The 20,574-nt window shown below is 40.5% G+C and overlaps 1 protein-coding gene across 1 annotated transcript in view; it reads left to right on the top strand.

Moving 5' to 3' along the window:
- The window catches only part of TRAPPC12 (trafficking protein particle complex subunit 12), a 95,377-nt gene that overhangs the window by 53,687 nt on the left and 21,116 nt on the right, over positions 1–20,574 (top strand). The window contains exon 6 of the mRNA XM_067544831.1: positions 14,990–15,102. Within this exon, the coding sequence (XP_067400932.1) occupies positions 14,990–15,102 (113 nt within the window). The remainder of the gene's footprint in view (positions 1–14,989; positions 15,103–20,574) is intronic.

Raw genomic sequence — 20,574 nt, 5'->3', positions numbered from 1 at the left:
ACGGTCATACTTGGTCAGACCAATGGTCCATCTAGCCCAGTATCCTGTCTTCTGACAGTGGCCAATGCCAGCTGCTTCAGAGAGAATGAACAGAGCATGTAATCATCAAGTGATCCATCCTGTCGCCCTTTCCCAGCTCCTTGCAAACAACAATCCACGCCCATCCTAAAATCCATTGATGAACCTATCCTCCATGAATTTATCTAGTTCTTTTTTGCACCCTGTTATTGTCTTGGCCTTCACAACATCCTCTGGCAAAGAGTTCCACAGGTTGACTATGCATTGTGTGAAGAAATACTTCCTTTTGTTCGTTTTAAACCTGCTGCCTATTAACTTCATTTGGTGACCCCCTAGTTCTTGTGTTATGAGGAGTAAATAACACTTTGTTATTTACTTTCTCCACATAGTCATGATGTTATAGACCTCTATCATATCCCCCTTAGTCGTCTCTTTTCCAAGCTGAAAAGTCCAAGTCTTACTAATCTCTCCTCATATGGAAGCTTTTCCGTACCACTAATCATTTTGTTGCCCTTTTCTATACCTTTTCCAATTCCAAATATCTAATTTAGATCCCATAATTTTACTTGGATATTTGGGATTGTGTTTTCCAGTGTGCATTACTTTGCATTTATCAACATTGAATTTCAGCTGCCATTTTGTTGCCCACTCACCAAGTTTTGTGAGATCCCTTTGTAACTCTTCACAGTCTGCTTTGGAATTAACTATCTTGAGTAGTTTTGTATCATCTGCAGATTTTGCCACCTCACTGTTTACCCCTTTTTCCAGATCATTTATGAATGTTGAACAGTATTGGTCTCAGTACAAACCCTGTGGCACACCACTGTTACATCTCTCCATTCTGAAAACTGGCCGTTTATTCCTACCTTTTGTTTCCTATCTTTTAATCAGTTATTTATCCAGGAGAGGACCTTCCCACTTATCCCATGACCACGTACTTTGCTTAAGAGCCTTTGTTGAGGGACATTGTCAAAGGTTGTCTGAAAGTCATAAGTACACTATATCCACATCACCCTTGTCCACATGCTTGTTGACCCCCTCAAAGAATTCTAGTAGATTGATGAGACATGATTTCCCTTTACAAAAACTATGTTGACTCTTCTCCAACAAAGTGTGTTCATCTATGTGTCTGATAATTTTGTTCTTTACTATAGTTTCAATCAATTTGCCTCATAGTGAAGTTAGGCTTATCGGCCTGTAATTGCCAGGATCGCGTCTGAAGCCTTTTTTAAAAATTGGCATCACATGAGCCTATCCTCCAATCATCTGGTTTTAATCAAGCTGATTTAAGTGACAGGTTACATACCACAGTTAGTAGTTTTGCTAGTAGTTCCTCTTTGCGGGCTTATTGCCTACTGGTAAGAGGAACCTGGAGGACCTATGATTCATGCAGCCTCATAAGGCCTCAGATGCACCAGGTGGCCAATGCACGACGCACACGGGAATCGATGGACACTACTACAGACAGTTCCAACTCCGATGCATGGTATGCATGTGTGCACCCATCTATGGAATCCAGATAGGGACCACATGTCTGTGTTACAGTAAGTAATCTCCATTTATGTAGTCATTTGTATGGTTGCTTAGTCTAATTACATATGGCACTTATATTATATGGCACACTTTAGAAGTGAGCAACCAAAAGTGGAGATTGGTTGCTCACTTCCAAATTCTAGCGTGCTATGTAATTTTCAGTGGAGGAAAAGTTACGATGGTCACCGATGATAAAAGAACCACTGTTATTTCTGACCTGCCATCCTCCTTTTTCGTTTATCTCTTTCTTCTAGCTTCATTATCCTCCAAACCTCTGAAAAAGTATTTTTGCAAGATATCCAAACTACCTCTTAATTCATAACAGCAAACTATGTACTATATATACCAGGATGGCCTATACAGACCAGTTAATACCCAACATACATTAAGTGGGCTTTAGAAGTCACTCCCCATAATGGGCATTACCCCACTGTGTAGACAAACCCTAAGTCACTTCTGAAAATGGTACTTTAGGCACTTTTGAAAATTGTATCTATGTCTCCATATAAATTTGTGCACTTTCAAGTATACTATTGGAGCTAAATAATTAGTATTGTCTTTTTTTCTCTCTCCTTTTACTTTCTCTTTTTTCCTTTTTTTCCTGTCTTTTTTGTCTTGTTTTCTCCCCCCCTCTCTCTCCTTTTAGTTTTCACTATTCCCTCCTTACAAGGATGCTTGTTTCCTTAGGCAACCTTTCTAGATGGAAGAATTTTTGTACATAGGAAGATTGTAGAAAGGTATGAAAGAAATGGTACAGATCCAGAATGACTTGAGACTACGATTAGTGTTTTTCCTTCTATATCGAAGGTTTTCCTACAGAGAGAGATTAATTAGGATCACACAGATAATCCTAGATAGTTTCTCTTTGCAGTGACCTCCATATGTTAGTTGAGCACTCATTTTACAACTGCTGCTGCTATTTGCTACCCATGATGCATCTGGGCAGGCTGTAGATAGCCGATCAGGAAGTGTGTCTAGGCACTTAAGGTGTAAAGGGGAAATACTCACACTTAATTGCCAGCCACTTAAATCCTCAATTTTCTGCTCTAGGACTGCTGCAGCTAGATTCTGGTCTCTCAATTTGAATTTGGTGATTGACATCAGGTGGTGTTTATGTTATGACAGCTGTCAAAATGTGCAGCTGTTCTTACTGGAACATGAATTGGAATATTTAGCTTTGGCAAATTCTACCTGATCTTACTGGTTGTTCCATCTGTTCCAAGGTCCTTGGATTATCCATCTTGCTTTTAAGAGATTTTTTTTTTTTGCTATTATTCAATTTTGCCTTTTTTTTTATGCTGTTAATATATTAAAGGGACATTGCAACTTGAAAATTATAGCCTCTGAAAAGATTGAATCTACTATCATTAAAAGTAACCATAATTGGAGGGCAAAAGTAATGAAAAAAATCCCCATTATCTATACTTTTTACTATACACAAAGCTGTTTTAAGAACCCTAAAGGTTATCAACAGGGTTTAAATCTAGGGGTCTTCAGTATGGAGGCACAAACCTACAGTACTTGAGCTAAAGGAGAGCTCCAGCAGCTGGCAAGAGAAGTAGGTTGTTCTCTTTTGTTCACTAGCTTTTCAAGTGAGTTATACTTTACTTACATTCACTGTTCTGCTATATAGCTAGTCAATTATACCCTTCCTGAGAAAAACCTTATTATAAACATCAACTGGAGAGTAGAAAACACTTTTAGCAATATATATACATTTTAATTTCAGGACATACCATTTGTTTTTATATACTTCTACATGGAGATGTACTTGTTATTTGATCAGCATCAGTGTATTCAGTACTGAATAATATATAATAGAGGATCCAAAGGACTGTATAATCTAAGGCTCCAATCTTGCAAATTTAATGCTTATTGAAATCAATGGGGGCCTTTCCATTGATCTAACTGGCTGTTGGATCAGGGCCTTAAGGAGGCCTGTGCATTTATATGTACCCAAATTAGTTTTCCAAGCAACTGACTAATCATGTGTGAATCTCCTAAAGAGTATGGGACAGGACATCCCAGTTGTGCATAGCCACATAGTTTCTCAATATGTAATTTACTATGCTGCTTTTTTTGCAAGTAAGCAGAATTTTGAAATCCGGGAGAAGGATGCTTTTTTTTCATGTCCATCTTTTTTCTTTTAAATTTTTTTTAAACAAGTTTTTTGTTTTGTTTTGAAATTACATTAAGAGACTGTTAAAGTTGCAAGGTTAAATATTCAAAAGCGATGAAATGAAAATTATGGTAGCCCATGTCCCCCTTGTGGATAATATTGAACTACATGATATCATACTATTTCTCAGTTAATAAAACAGAAGAGGGTTTTTTTCAACAGACCTAGATATGGGATTTTACTCTGTGTAGGCCTTCACAGTTCACAGCTAAATTAACTTTATGGTGAACTCTAATCCTTTGATGTACACTGTCTGAGGAAGACTGTGCTAGTGGTTCAAAAGAAAATGCACTCTTTGAGGTTAGTGACCAAAAAGCCTAGCTCACTGATTCTTTCTGTTGACTTCCATGAGTCATGAATCAAGCCCAAAGGCCAAAGTCCTGCAAAAAAAATTATGCATGTGAGTAGTCCCACCTAAGACAGAAGAATCCCATGCACAGCTACAGACTGGGGACCGACGAGCTAGGCAGCAGTTCTGCAGAAAAGGACCTGGGGGTAACAGTGGATAAGAAGCTGGATATGAGCCAGCAGTGTGCCCTGGTTGCCAAGAAGGCTAATAGCATATTGGGCTGCATTAGTAGGAGTATTGCCAGCAGATCACGGGAAGTGATCATTCCCCTCTATTCTGCATTGGTGAGGCTGCATTTGGAGTATTGTGTCCAGTTTTGGGCCCCCCACTACAACAAGGATGTGGAGAAGTTGGAGAGACTCCAGCGGAGGGCAACAAAAATGATTAGGGGGCTGGAGCACAAGACTTATGAGGAGAGGCTGAAGGAACTAGGCTTGTTTAGTCTACAGAAGAAAAGAGTGAGGGGGGATTTGATAGCAGCATTCAACTATCTGAAAGGGGGTTCCAGGGAGGATGGAGCTAGGCTGTTCTCAGTGGTGGCAGATGACAGAACAAGGAGCAACGATCTCAAGTTGCAGGGGGGGAGGTCTAGGTTGGACATTAGGAGAAAGGTTTTCACTAGGAGGGTGGTAAAGCACTGGAATGGGTTACCTAGAGAGGTGGTGGAACCTCCATCTTTAGAGGTTTTTAAACTGCGGCTTGACAAAACCCTCGCTGGGATTATTTAGCTGAGGTTAGTCCTGCTTTGAGCAGGGGGTTGGATTAGATGACCTCCTGAGGTCCCTTCCAACTCTATGATTCTATGATTGAATTACTTGTGTGCATAAGTGTTGGCAGGTTTTGGACCAAAAATATTAAACTGGATACTTTAGAGAGAAGACACTTTACCATATAGAAAGTGTCAGTAAGTGTTTAAATCGTTTTCACAGTGAACATAGTGTAAATATATAAGAATACACTATTCCGTACATATAGCTGAAGTGGTTAAAAAAAAAAAAAGTATATTACAGTTGTCTCTCTTTAGCGATTGTATGTAATCATGGAACCAAGACTGTATTGTATTGCATGTGCACAAGGGAAGAGTTAAAGTTGTGCCTGAAACCTTAAGTTTGATATTTCCTGACAGTTGCATACTTAATCATGGACACTCAGTGTTCCATTAACCTTGCCCTATATATAGGAGTCTAAGAAATTCCTATTCCCTGCATCTGTTGTTCTTTATCCTTTTTTCAACTTTGACTACTTTTTGCACTACCTTGCTTACGCCTTACTTCGCCGTACTTACTGATCTGCATTAATCTGTGAACACCTTTTCATTTTTCTCTTATTTCTTGATACTTCTCTAGTACTTGATTAGGTATTAACCATTTCTCAAATTTTTCCAAAAGTTTCTCTACTGAAGTGTAACATCTTTGTTTTATTATCCTCTCTTAGCAAATTAACTGGATGATTGCTACTGTCCATATCCTTTTCACTTTTTGCGATCTAGTAAAGTGATGCTTGTTTCACTGCAGGAGAACATTTACATTAAAAAAAAATCATGAATAAAAATTGTTAGTTTATAAACCTGGGGCCCTTACTTCCCCAACCACAGAGACAGGTGGGAATTGCTATGTGGATGTGGAAATTGGGCAGAGCCTTAGTTCCCCCACTCGACACATCCTCCTGCTCCCAAATGTGCTGGCCTCCACAGCTGAGCCTGCCTGGCAGGGAGAGTAATTTGCACCAACCCTGCCACAAATTACTTCTCACCAGCGTCCTATCTCAAAGCAGGTTGTAACTGAGTCAGTCTAGTTCTAGATCTGCTTCTGGGATAACACAACTTCAGAGCTTGTAGCAAAGTCTCAGTTTAGCCCAAAGTGCTTATTGATTTACAGCCTAAGGCTTGGTCTACACTACCCTCTTATGCCAATATAACTATGTCGCTCAGGGGTGTGGATTTTCCGCACCGCTGAACAACGTAGTTATACCGGCTAGTACTATGTAAACAGGAGGGCTTCTCCCATCCACATAGCTACAGCCTCTAAGGGAGGTGCAGTACCTACACCAACAGGAGAAGCTCTCTTGTCGGTGTAGGTAACATTTTCACTAAGCGCTATAACCACTGCAGACAAGCCGTAAGTTTGGACCTAAAACTACTTGCATCCCTTTTAACTTACTTTTCCCCCACTTCCACTTATTTGGAAAGATCTTTTCCCTCTAACCTATTTTCTTTTACTTGATTCTCAGACTATCATCATTCATGATTTGACTTTATTTAGTCTTAAGTATTATTTGGTTCACTTTTATGGGACTGTTATCGTAGTAAATCTGGAATTTGGCGCTTTTCATATTCACAGTATCATATCCCCCAAAAATCATGATTGACTTTAAGACCATGAGACTTAAGAAAATAACAAATTTGGGTTCTTGTTATTTGTTTTCTGGTTTCTGAGCTTTTAATGTACCTTGGGCCATGTTTCCAAGCTTTTCTTCACAGGTAACTCTCACAATATCACTTGTTTGAGAAGCTGGGTCTTTAAATAAAACAAATTATTCCAAGATTCATGAAAAAGTTGCAAGAGTTGGCAATTCTGAGTATCTTTTTAACTTACCAGCGTAATAATTTAGGAGGTTTGAAATGAAGAGAAATCTTTTCCCTATTTTACTTTTGAGATTTTGCAGTTTTTCTTTGTACAATGTAGATTTATATATTGCTGTGTCTTCTTTAAATTTTCATATAGATTCAGAAGATTAGTCTTTTAAAAGCTTAAACATCGCAAGAAGAATGAATTTTTACTGCCTGAATTTTCACCTTTTCCCCCCTAAGTGTGTTTTTCATTTGGTTTTGGTTTTCCTTGATACTCTTCTGCCTTAGGTCTCAGTCTTGCTCACTTTAATGTCTGTAGCAAAATTCCCTTTAACTTTAGCAGTGTCAAAATAAGGCTTTTATGAGTAAAACTAAAACTGATTAAACAGCAGTTGGTGCAAATACTTGTTTTGAGCTGTAAGAGCATGCTTAGAAGAGAACTGCAGCAGGCTTTCTTCCACTGCAGCTTACTGAGGAGCTGTTGCAGAGAGGATTGGTTGTGCTTACAAGCTGCCAAGTTTTGATGAATTGGGACTGAGAGTTTTGTTTATTTTGTAGAGACAATGAGGAGAAAAAAGAGACTAGACTTGAGGGAATAGTGCAATAATAATGAGAGAACAACAGTCTCCTGTTCTTGCCTTTTTTTCCACAAAGCTTCAAGGGATCCCTTCCTTTTCATATCAGAAATATTAATTACTAGTGGCTACTAGAGATAGCATGTAGTCCTCAGAAGTTTATGTAGAGTCAAAGTTCCAGAATACTAATTGTTGCAACTTGTTCTTTAAGCAACAGTTGTGAAATACCTGTGGTCTTAAAGAACTCTCTATATTCTAAAGATGATGTTCTTTGTGCTTTCCTAGATAAATCTGATTACATGATCCTGCTCAACTTGAATATGTTCTTTTATTGTAAGAGGAGAGTGATGCCCTCACAGCTCATAACCTAGATATTTCCAAAGTAGTCACGCACAAGACAATTCACATAGAAATTCTTTACAACAACATAATACATTTAAATTTCACAGCTTTTGTTCAATTACAATTTTAGCTTTCCTGTTTTATTTCTCGTCACTATCACTGATTCACATTGTAAAATATACCTAGCTTATCCTATTTACAGATTCAGCAATATGGTTTTTAAACTAATAACCAACTATTCATTTTTCATATTGCAAAATCCTGTCTGTCCACTTAACACTGCCAGCCATCACCATATAGCTGAGCATCTTCCACATCAAATCAGTAACAGTTAGTGAACTCCCTAATGAACTTCATGGAGTCTCTGGCTGTCATCGTTTTTTAAGAAAAATATTCTGGTTGTTTGCTGGTGTTTTGGGTTGGTTGTTTTGATTTGTTTATTACATATTTTTATTTTTTGTGGGAGGTACTTGAGTAGATGGAGAGGCAGAGTGTCAATGTTGTTAGTCATTCTCTCCATCAGTGTTTATGAATTTGGCAGTATACTCAAATTTATTTCTTCCCCAACTGTAATGGTAGATTTTTTTTATCCTGTGTTTTGCTTATTGTAGCACATGTATTTTTTCTGCCATCTCAATATGGACACACAAAACACCTCAATTTGTCACATGGTTAACAAAAAATACTGTTTGGATGACTAATTACCTCACAGTTTAAGCAAACTTTTATAATTATATATTCAATTATTACATTACTAAACTAATGTAGAATTGCTTTGGTTCATTTTGTTTCAGTAATTATTTAAAACCATAATGTATTCATTTTAGAGATCTACATTTTCAGTGCAGTGATATTTTTACTATGGATATGCTTTTCTGTATATATTTTAATTACTTAGTGGAAAGATGAGTATATTATTTTTAGTGATCCTTTAAAATGCAAATTTTTTCTGTGCTAACTTAAAATTTATTTAGATTATTTTGTTTGGTTCTATATTTAGGGTTTGTTTTGTTTTTTTAAATGTTTTGGATATTTTCATTGTGCTTTTTTAGGCAAGATTTATTACATTTGCAGCACTAATATTCTTCTCAGTACATTTTTCCTTTGTTATTATCCTTATATTAAGACTATCGAAAAGATTTTTTTTTTAATCAGAAGGCTCAACATCCATGCCTCATAGGACAGAGTGAAAGCAGTGTTTTTTGTAGATTTGCTCTTTTCTACTAGAATGGGCTCTTCCATGTCAGCTCCTTTGGCACTGGCTTTCTTGCTCTCAGCAGGAGGAAACTGAAAGACATGCCTTTGATGTAACATGATGTGTTGGTGTCGCAGAGCAACAAATCAAAGTCCTATTGTTTAGACCAAAATTCTTATTGAGCTCTCTTAAGTCAGTTAAGTCTTCAAAGTCAGCACTTTCTGTGATTCTCTCATTTGATTGCTTTTTTACTTTTTATCAGTAGAGCTGATGAGACTTCATTGAAGATTCACAAGAGTCATATTACAGTTTGGTCTTTACCTTTTTCATCCTCCATTCTCCCCATGAAACTCTCCTGAGCTGCATTTAGAGCCCATTATGTTCATAACCTTCCTTTCCACCGTGATATACACATAGGTCACCTTGCAGAGTCTTTTGATAAGAAAGATTCACAATCATCCACCTTCTCAAAAGATTTTTAGTAACTTGCTATTGCTTCTCTCATCCTTTCAAGGTCTTTCTCAACATTTTTCTATCACAGCAGTTTAGAGATAATTATTCCTCTTCCTCAATCTAAGAAAAAGCCACAGATCCAATTTTTGGGATGTTAGCGATTGTATGTAGGTAGAAAATAGTCAATTATTTTTGTCGGTTTCTTTTAAAAAATTATGTAGAGTTAAAAAACAAACCGTTTCAGATGTAATTTATGGGAATGCCATAGATCTTTTTCAAGGGAAGTTGATTGGTATATGTTTTATATCTAAGTATTTTATGATCAGGAAAGACTTGTAAAGTCTAAAATAAAATAATGATCATTATTTTTAATCCGCAAAATGAGTCCCTGATTGTTTGTTAAATTAACATAATATCATGTTTTCATATGGGTGCTGCTGAGCTACCTTAGTTGTACCCAGGAGTAACCACGTCAGAATCATTTAATAAAAATGAAGATAGACGTTCCTAGATCAAATGTGTGGGGGAGGGAGAATCAAGCTGAATTGTCTGAGAACAGTTGGGATCTCAAACTTGACTGTCCAACAAGGAAAAAAATCCCAGGGTTTTTTTATAAACAAAGTTAATTCTTAAAATTAAGATGTGTGTGTATGCATTTAAGTTTCTCCCTTTTCTAAAGCACAGTTTGCTGATCTGATTTGACCTGCAGTTACAAAATATTGGGTTCATTGACTGATTGGAGTGCCCTCTCAGAGGTTCAAGTTAAAAGTTGGTTTCCCTCCTCAGTAGATGACAGTAGTTCCTTTTACCACATTTTCATGAGAGCATATGCATAGCTATGTGTATGCCTCCCCAATTGCAAGTTGCCATGCAGAATAATTTAGCAAAGTAACAAACTGAGCAAGCAAATCATCCATTTCTTCTGCTATTCAATAGAGTATACAAGGAAACTGAGGTGGGAGGGCAGTGCCAGTCAGTGCCTCCAGGATTTTTAAGTTCAGGTTGGCAGCCTATTCAGTGAATAGTAAGTAACTAAATTTCAGTTGTCTGAACCTTGTGTGTGCTTGCCCTGGCTGCTAGCAATACATTTTTCCAGACATGCTTAGATGACAATTACTATAGTAAAAATTATTTACTTAAAAGGATTCTAACTATATTCTCAAGATTTATTCCAAGAGAGGCAACAGAGAGAGAAGAAAAAAACACCAGTGTTTTGGATCTTTCTGGGATGTCAGCATGAGCCACAAAGAGTATAAAATAAAAATATAGGGTGGTGGGAGCACTGTATTGATCTCTTCCTTCCTGTGGACTGGCTCCATGCTGCAGTAGTCTTTGATGGAAGCTGTGACAGGTTCATGCTAATGGATCACATTGGAATGTTTTCTGGCCAGCTGCCATGAATGAAATAACACATCATTTGTGCTTAACAAATCATAAATTAATAATACAAATAAAGTATATGTTTAGGTAATGCTGTGCTAGATGCCTGTCCTGAGCTATTGGGGACTTTCAGCATGTACTCAAATTGGTATGTGACTTTTTGCAGGACACCCACCGGGAGTTCCCATAGCTTTCTGCATCAGAAAATAATTGGCAAATGAGTTTCTCTACTCCCAAAATAAGTGTGATTTATATGCCAGGAAAGTTGGCCATTCATCTCTCTAACATAAAGTGATACCAACTTTAGTGATATGCAGAGGCATGCACAAGGGGGGAGCAAACGGGCACAGTCTCCCCCAATAATCATCTCCAGCATTGCCTCAGTCCTCCTGCCCCAGGTTTCCCTCCCCAAGCCCGTTCTTCCCCCTTTCTACCTGGGTGGGAGTCAGACTGAGCGCAGTTAAAGGGACGCACCTGGGAAAGACACTGCAGATAGCGCTCCCGCTGAGCCCTAGGATGGTGCCTGGAGCAGGGAAGCCAGGCTGGCAACACATCTGTGCCAGAGGGGGCACGGGGAAGCCTGCTGAATGCCGTCCCTTCCACATGGCCTTCAGTAAGTGTTTGGAGCCCGCCTAGGGAGTGCAGAAGGGAGCTTGGGACAATGGGAGAGGTTTCTGGGGGAGGCAGCGGGTGCTAGAGAGGTGGGAGAGGCAGCAGGCGGCATAGGGGGGCAATGTTTAATGTGCCCCTCCAAAAGTAGGTACATTTAAATCCCTGTGCACGCCCCTGGTGATACAGTTTAGTAATGTGGTTATGGATTACTCCTTCCCTTTCCGCCTCTGAGATCATACCCCCATACTAGTGCCCTCATAAGCAGCAATGTAGAGGATCAATAACTTTCCAAAATAGACAGTCCCAAAGCTAGTTTACACAGTCTATGCTTTGTTAGTATGTTTCCTCTATGGTATTGCCGATGGACTGACCTATGCTGATTCAGTTCCGAAGTCAGGTCTCCCACATGACATCGCTGCTGTTATGTTACTGGGTTGGGTTTTTATTAGGTTTTACAAAGGGAGCCAATGATACAGCCTTGCTCTGAGTTCTTTTCAGGGTTGTTATTGGTATGACATCTCCATCAACAAAAATTGCTGCTAAACCTTCAGATATTTTTCCACCTTACAGTCCACATTCTCTGAAGCTTTGCTACACAAACTGGACCTAATTTGCTTTTGCTTGGCACAGAAAAATCTATTATATATATATTAGGGGTTGCATAGGATCATACTACACCATTACATTAATCTGCAGAAGAGAAGAATGAGGGGAGATTTGATAGCAGCCTTTAACTACCTGAAAGGGGGTTCCAGGAAGGATGGAGCTAGGCTATTCTCAGTGGTGGCAGATGACAGAACAAGGAGCAATGGTCTCAAATTGCAGTGGGCGTGATCTAGGTTGGACATTAGGAAAAAGATTTTCACTAGGAGGGTGGTGAAGCACTGGAATGGGTTACCTAGAGATGGGGGGCATCTCCATCTTTAGAGGTTTTTAAGCTGCGGCTTGACAAAACCCTCGCTGCAATTATTTAGCTGAGGTTAGTCCTGCTTTGAGCAGGGGGTTGGACTAGATGAGGTCCCTTCCAACTCTATGATTAAGCCACCTTTTCTCCAAAAAACCATACTGCATGCATTTCTTATTATTACCCCTTGGCAGTATTATTACTTGAGGGTTGAATTAGAGCTTATTGAACCAGCATTGTGGTAGAGAATGTAGCCAGCCTTAGGTCATGTTTGCCTCTTTAGATTTGCAAGACAGGCATTTGAGGTTCATAGCACTCTGGTACAAAACAGTTTTGCCTGTTTTCCTCACAAAGAGATTCAGTAATGCATACACTTTTGTTGTCTCCAGCTTGCATGGCTGGCTCTCTAGCCACCTAGACATTTCTCCTTATCTTGTTTTGTCCTGTATTGTGCTTGAACACTTGTCAGTATGAAGACATATTAATCTCTTTGCCATTGGTTTGATAACCTTTTTTACATGCTTCCTTAAAAAGAAATGACAAAGGCATTTTTGCTTTCTTAATCTGTGTTGTATATCTGATGCTTTATGCAACCTGTGTTCCCTGTGTAGGACTATACACTGCGGTCTCTCAGAAGAGCCTTTGGGGATACTTACCTTTGGCGAAAGGGAATTTACTTAGACATAATGGGAGTTCTCTTAAGGTCATAATGACTGAGTTAGACTTCTGGTTAAGATTCTGTCTTTTTAAAGAAGCTGTTTAGAGACAATGACATGTATATTTCCCCCTTTGCCTTATAAGAACAGGTGCAAAATCTCATCACCTTTCCTATAAGCTCCTGAGTCCTGTTTATGAGAACAGGTGAGCCAAAAATGGGACTCTGTGGACGATAATCCCTCTAGAACAGTGGTTCCCAACCTGTGGCCCACAGGGGCTTTCAGAGTAGCCTGCGGCTCCCCTCCTGCTGGCTGCAGAATGGACCCAGGCAGAGCGCATTTCCGTGGGGCTAAAAGACAGGTGCAGACTCCTTGCTGCAGCCGAGATGGGAGATCAGCACTCCCCTCTGCTTGGCTGTAGCAGGCAGCACGGCAAAGCACTTTGCATGGGTCCATAAGCACTGAGGTCCTTGCTGGAGCCAGAGAGAGGAGAGACCAGCGCTCCCCTCCCCCAGCTCCAGCAGAGAGAAAAGTGCTCTGCTTGGGTCCGTAGGTGCTGGGGTCCCTGCTGGAGCGAGAGGGAGGGGAGCACTGATCTTCAGTCCCTCAGCTGTAGAAAGGAGCCACTGCCTAGGGACCACCCAGGTGGAGCGCACAGGGCTACAGGTATAGTTTCCCTGCTGCAGACAGAGACGGGAGATCAGTGAGGAGGCAGCCTCCTTGCTATACTCCTTCCACCTGGCTGCAGTGGGGAGGGGGGCCTGTTGGCAAAGACTGTTGGCCCTTCAGGGTTGTAAAAATGATATCTGTGGCCCTCGAGCCAAAAAGGTTGGAACCCCTGCTCTAGAATGTGCCGTCAGCTTAGAGTACTAGTAGGCAAGTGTTCTTTCTCTCTTAGTTGCCTTCCCCCATCAGTTACTAATAATTTTCAGTTCCTTAGGATCTGATTCTTCCTTTCGATAGTTTTTCTCAGTGTCCATTGAAGTGTGCAAATATCTGAGAGCAAATAAGGTACAGAGCGTGTTTGAATCTTATTGAAGTCAATTAAGATGCTCTGCTACTAGCAGGAGTGGGTACTTAGTTTACTGTATCTTTTTTTACTTTCTAATATCATTAAAGGAAAACAATCTTTTAGTTGCAAATATTGGTTCAAGTTCTCTTCCCCCTCCCATTCTGTTTGGTATCCATCTATCACACTGAAAGGAAAACTTTATTCAATATGGGATTCACAGTGCAATGAGTCCCTCCATAGGAATACTACTGTCTTCACAGGAGACAATTTTTAATACAATAAAAGCTGAACTAGGGTTTTGGGGGAAGCTGTTTGGTTTTTCAGGGCAGGGGTGGTCTCTGTTTGTACAGCATTTAGCACAGTGGATCAGAGTTCCTTACTGGGGCCTTTTGGTACTAGTACAATGCAAATAAATTCTAATAGAAATTCAAATACATTTTTACTTCCTTGTTTTTCTTTAATTGCACATCAGATTTAATGTACCTATGTCACAGTATTACTCTTGTTAAATTTTTGTCCCTTAATTTGCTATTTTTGTTCTCTTACCTAGTTTTTCTTTTTTTTTTCTTTTTTTTTTTAGGGGTTCTTCAAATCTGCTTTTTATTTATTTGGAGGAAGCATTTAGTTTGTGTTGCTTTCTTATATTTGGTTATCTATCTTTCTCAATGTGTGTGTCATCTTTAAGAGTTACCATTAGAAAAGCCGTCTTAAATTCTTCTGTACTATTTGTAAATTAGGGATTATTGTATTTTCGTAGCAACTCTATAGTAAAATCTTAGATGAATTTCCATTCTAAACCCTTATTTGCAGTTGCTAATAAATTGCTATAATTTCCTTTGGACTTGTAGAGCATATGCTATTATTTTAAGGATGAATTAGTTACACATTTTTACCATTGTGATTATGCTTGTGTGTATATATTCATATTTCTCTGTCCAAATATACGTGATTCTATAAACATAAGAACGGCCATCCTGGGTCAGACCAGTGGGTCTAACCCAGTATCCTGTTTTCTGACAGTGGCAGAATGCCACAAGTAAAATGTTTGTTGCTTTAAATGAAGGAAGAAGAGAATTTAGAGATTTAAATTCCTAATCACTTTCTCTAGTGAATATGCAAATACATTTTAAGAAATACCATATAGGCCTTAGGCAACAGTATGTATTGATAACTGTAACAATCCAATTTAATAATGTTTCATTATGATTCTAGGTTCCATGGTTCCCTTTTCTATGCGGATTTTACATGCCGAACTTCAACAGTACCTAGGAAATCCCCAAGAGTCACTTGATAGACTGCACAACATGAAAACAATCTGCACAAAGGTAAAAGCTTCTCTAGACCAGAGATTACCAAACTTCTTTGCTCCGCCCCCTTCTGCATGGGAGTCACATGACAGGCCTACTCCCAACTCCTACTTGTCCAAGGCAGAATATGACTCATTGAGAGGAACAGGTGACGCAGGCCTAGCACATGGGCAGGACCCAACTGGCTCCATGCCTGCAGGAGCCCATGGTGGCATGGAGCAGAGCAGAGCAAACTGGAGCTCCTCATCCTCCTTCTCCATGCCAAGAGATTCTTGCTTCTGCAAGCTCTGGAGGATTTCAAATGCATTGAGCTGCAGCTGCCCAGGTGTCTGGACTGCAGCAGGGCAGTACATGAGAGAGGACACAGGGAGTCCCCAGCAATCACGGAGATGAGGAGGGGGAGAATAGCAGGCTGCTGCTGGGCAGGGCTGTGCCCCCTGATAACCTCATTATGCCATCTCTTATCCCCCCTTCTTGCCCCCCGGGCAGTGCACCCCACAGTTTGAAAACCAGTGGTCTAGAAAATAGAATCTATTAATGTTTATGCAGGTGTATTTTACTGCCTTTACCCAGAGCATCAGGTGTAGGACTAGACTGAGCCTTTAGACTAGCCCTGACTGTGGGGTGGCCTGTAGTGCAAGCCCCTAGGATTTGCACAGGGAAGGGATTGTATCACTCCTTCCACAGCTTCTGGAAAACTATTTACTTTCAGTCCTTTCTGGGATGTAAAATGCTTCCTTCCTTCCCCATATTTGCCAACTGTTGATTGGTGTGAGCAAGACAATGGGTGGGTAGAAACATGCCTGCACCCTTCTCTGGCTCTCACCCAACATCATGATAGGGCAGAGGTCCCTAAACTATGGGGCACACCCGGATAGTTCAGGGTGTTGCAGCGGGACCCAGGCCAGCATCCATGATGGACCAGGGAGAGAGCACCACCCAGTCCTGCTCTGTTTCAGCTGCAGCTCCGCTTCCAGCACTGCCCCCAGCTGCAGCCTTGGTTCCCAGCCTGGCTGCAATTCCGGCCCAAGCATTGGGCCCCAATCCTGCTCCTGGCCCCGGCTCCCAACTGCGGCTGGGGGGTGATGGGGGGCACAGACGGGTAAGGAGGGGGGCATGAGGTAAAATGTTTGGGGACCACTGTGATGGGGACTGTGCGGTGTGAGTAGGAGGGTTTATCTCCTTGTACACCTGTATGAAACTAGAACATAGTATAGCTCCTAAAGACCAGGAAGTCTGCTTCCGCCCTCAAAAGATATTAGCGCTCTGGATAACTGACGATGGAAGTGACAAGGTGGGTGAGGTAATATTTTTATTGGACCCACTTCCGTTGGTGAGAGAGACAAGCTTTCGAGCTTACACAAAAGAGTTCTGTGTAAACTCAAACGCTTGTCTCTTTCACCAACACAAGTTGGTCCAGTTAAAGATATTACCTCATCCATCTTGTCTCTCTAATATCCTGGAAGCAACATGGCTACAACAACACTGCATACAAGGGTGGAAGTGACAAGCATTTGGAAAATTGTAATCAAGTACTTTGAAAAGACTGAAAAGTTAATAAGGGCTTTTTCAGTTCTGAAGTTAGAGTAGTGCTGTTGTGGGCACTACTCACATCTTAGTCCGTTGGGCCAAACACCCTGTACACAAATGTGACAAAAGCTTTCCTTTACAAAATTTACAACAAATATTTTTTCTAGTATCCCCAATTAGGAGATACTGTTTTTATTTACTGAAACACTATTATAAATTCCAGATTAGCTCTTTAAAAAAATGTAGCATTGCATACAGTTGTGATACTGAAAAGTTTTGCAACTTTACCAAAGATAAATAGATATGATTACCTCACTGTTTGTAGTATTTGCTTGTAATTCGCTATATTTACTCTCAGAAATTCCTTGAATAATACAAATGGCCAAGTTAGATAAGTTCCAATATTGTTTAAGACAGTTGGCAAGTTTAACCATGTATTTAATAAAACAAAACATAGAAGAATGACTAGGATTTTAAACCAAAAAACAGAACTCCATTCTTTCTATAGTAGGGGTGTGACGGATTCACAGCACTCACTGTTGGACTGGCACCTCCTGTTGGTTGTCTGGGGATTAGCTTCAAGTTGACACCCATGCCCCTGTCTGTGCACTGTCACTCTCCCTCCCAGTTCGCCTGTAGGCCTTCTTGCAGCTGTTAGGACTCGCAGCATCTTCTTCATGATTCTGCCCTCCGGCCAAGCCACAATCTGTGTTCCCCCTTTTCCGGGGGAGATTTGGCTCCTCAGGAGTCCAGCTACTTTCCCTAGCGGCTACTGCAGTATCTTATTTGCCACTTTCTAGTGGCGCCTACAGCAACTTATTCTGCCACTTTCCAAGTGGCGAGTGGGAGGGAATTGGGACCGCCCACCATTCTGGGTCCTGGCCCAGGGACACTGTGGATCACAACCTCCTGCTGTGCCTCAAATTCCAGCCCTAGCACCTTCTCTGACCTTCCTCAGGGCCTGCTACCACGCACTCCCGGCAGTAACACTCTCTTAGGTGCCGCAGGCCTCTCAGCCTGCGAGAGACACAGTCTTCCCTCTTTGAGCTCCAGGCAGTGACTGCTCTGCTCTGCTCTGCTTTGCCCTGCAGCTCCTTTTATATGGACCTGCTGGTTTTCGATTGGCTGTTCCTCCCAGCCTCTCTCCTACCGTCTGCCTCCCATGCAGCTAGGGTGCTTTTAACTTCCTAGGGCTGCTTTTAACCCGTTAAGTGTCAGTGTGGGGCAGACGCCCCATCAGAGAGGGGAAGAGATGGACAGATGAAGGGTTCTGTGGCTCTTGCCATGGTGTTAGAAGGAAGAACTGTTTGGAAACACTTATGGGGACGTACAGAGCTTGGCAATTGGGAGGAAGTTCTTTTGGGGAAGCTTTTCATCATTTTACAGAGTGTATCCACTGTTGTTGGGTTTAGTGTGTGGGAAGTGTTGGTTGCCTCTGATCTATCTGGGGGTCCCTTTTGGCATTAAACTCTGACTCTCTGTAAGTCTATAACTTTCTGACCTACTGGCCTTACATCCTACCTCTTCTCTGACTTTCCTTCACTTGCTCCTGGATAAGCACTCTTCTTTATCTTAAATAAACTCACATCCTAACTGCCTCTGAGCTCAGCATCAGCATGGTACCTCCATATTGAATTTTGCATACACTGGCATGTAGTACGTCATAATGGTTCAAATCCTGGTCCGGTGCTATCCAATATTGGAATTGCCACACTCTTTGGCATGTGTCAGAGCTTGCACGATTCACTGAGGAGGTACCACTGGAGCCCAACATATTTAGTTGACTTCTGAGTCCCTTTAACATGGGAGGAGGGACTTGCAGTGGAAAAGTGTTGTTGTTGAGAATGAATTTGTGGCACAGAATGGGTGATCATCAGCCAGCTGGCTGACTATTTTGAATCAGACAAATCCCAGTTGTGACATAATTAGCCCTGCCTCCCTGCCAGAACAAAGATGTCTGGTCAACCTTGGGATGAAAAGATATATATCTCCTCCTTTTATTTTCCTTTTTAAAGACTATATTCCTGTTCAGTTATTTTGGAGGCCTTACAGCCATATGGATTTAGTTGTCTGCTGTCAGATAAAGTTTTTGTCTTCCGGTGCAGTTCTAAGACAGGAATTGCAGGAACAGGTATAAGAGGAGAGGAGAGAATAAAGAGGAAGTTGCACAAACAGTACTCTTGAGGATTTCATACAGTTGAAAACATTACACCTAAAACATTAGAAATTATTTTTTTTAACATTACTAAATCTGAAATTTCTGTATATATAATGGTCCACAAATCTATTAATCAGGATCTTGTCTGCTATGTTCACAAGTAGAACACTTTCTCCAAATTAAAAGAAAATGTCATGACACAACCAAGAAAATAACACTAAAAATAAGGGAATTGTTGACAGGAACTTTGCAGTCATAAACCCATTAGAGTTTTGTTTTATTACTTTAAAAGTGAAGGAGGAACATTTCAAAATCCTTAACCCTTCTTCTCATTTACAGAAGTGTGTATGGGTACCCATTATATAAGAGAGATGATCTTGGAATCATAAAAGCTAGAGGTGGGGAAAGATCTATTAGCTCATCTTCTAGCTCCCTGCCAGTGCATGATTGTTTTCTAATGTTTGGTTTAGTTTTTAATGAGCCAGCCTATGAGGTTGACGCCACTTCCCTTGGAAGACTATTCTAGTCTAATACTAATACAGCTTCATTGTAAGAGAGTTTTCCTCATATTCTGTTTTCCTTTACTTAATTTCATCCCATTACTCCATCTTAAACTTCTCTGTATCATCCTAAATATTACCTCTCTCTCCTTGGTGTTTACACCATTTAGGTACCTGTAGAGATCACTTTAGCCTATCTATGCATACCACATTTAACTCGTTCAGTCTTCTCTTAACTCACTGCTGCTGACAGTCACCAGGGGATATGCAAGCTACATACTGTAGTTTGCGTATCTCTCTTAGATTTACTTACAGTGCTGTACCGTGGCATCTTCACTGCGCTGCATCAACAGGAGACGCCTTCCAGTCCACACAGTCTTACTCCTTTCGGGGAGGGGGATTAAAGGCATCCACCGGAGAGCCCTTCCAGGATTGGTTGAGCAGGTCTAATCAACCCACTCAATCCATCCCGCTGCATCGATCCCCAAGGAGCTGGCAGTGTAGACATACCCTCAGTCTCTCCAGGCCCTGGATCATTTTACTCTTATCTGAACTCCCTCACATTTGCCAGTATGTTTCTATAATCAGGTGCACACAGTTGCAGTCAATATTCCAGATGTGGTCTGAATAATACTAAACTTCATTAGTATAAACAAGGGGCATGAAGTCATCTCTAAGGCTCAGCCAGCCAATCAGATTTAATAAATAATAAAGAGTAAATACTTAGTCATGTTACAATATAAACTGTAGCCAAATGGGCAGGTTCTATTCAAGAGAGCTCCAGGAATGGCATCACCAAAGCTTTTCAAGTCAATACCAAGGGACCTAATCAAAGTTTGTATGGTCAATTAGTACGACTCCTGCCTGCATAATCCTTATTTGGATTATAATATTAGTATTATAGAGTATTATAATTCTCCCATTGTGATAAACACCAAATTCATACAGAAAAACAAAGGTTACCCTAATCAGGGTCATGCATAGCTAGAATTTTGCTATGCATTCCTTATGCAGACTGTTGAATGGAAACTTTTCCCAGAATCCAGTTTTACTTCATAAAATGTAAAGCTGTTGATATGCCTCCACGAGGAATTTTAGATCCTGTATATTTTTCTGCTGAATTCAAATGTAGCTATGAGTATAAACCAGTGGGAAAAAAATCACAGGAACTGCAGAATTTAATGTTCTACAGTTTGTCTCATTGCAAATTCTGCCTTTTTCTGCAGAACTTCTTGTTTTAGGGTAGGGAAATGGGGTGGAAATTGCTAGTGCACTGTGTGGTACCACTAGCTTTCCCTGCAT

Source organism: Emydura macquarii, unplaced genomic scaffold, assembly GCF_026122565.2.
Source record: "Emydura macquarii macquarii isolate MOO-44397 ecotype Brisbane River unplaced genomic scaffold, CSIRO-AGI_Emac_v2 contig_1027, whole genome shotgun sequence".
Lineage (NCBI taxonomy): Eukaryota > Metazoa > Chordata > Testudines > Chelidae > Emydura > Emydura macquarii.
Note: the sequence above shows the minus strand (reverse complement) of the source record. Positions and strands in the feature narration are given on the sequence as shown.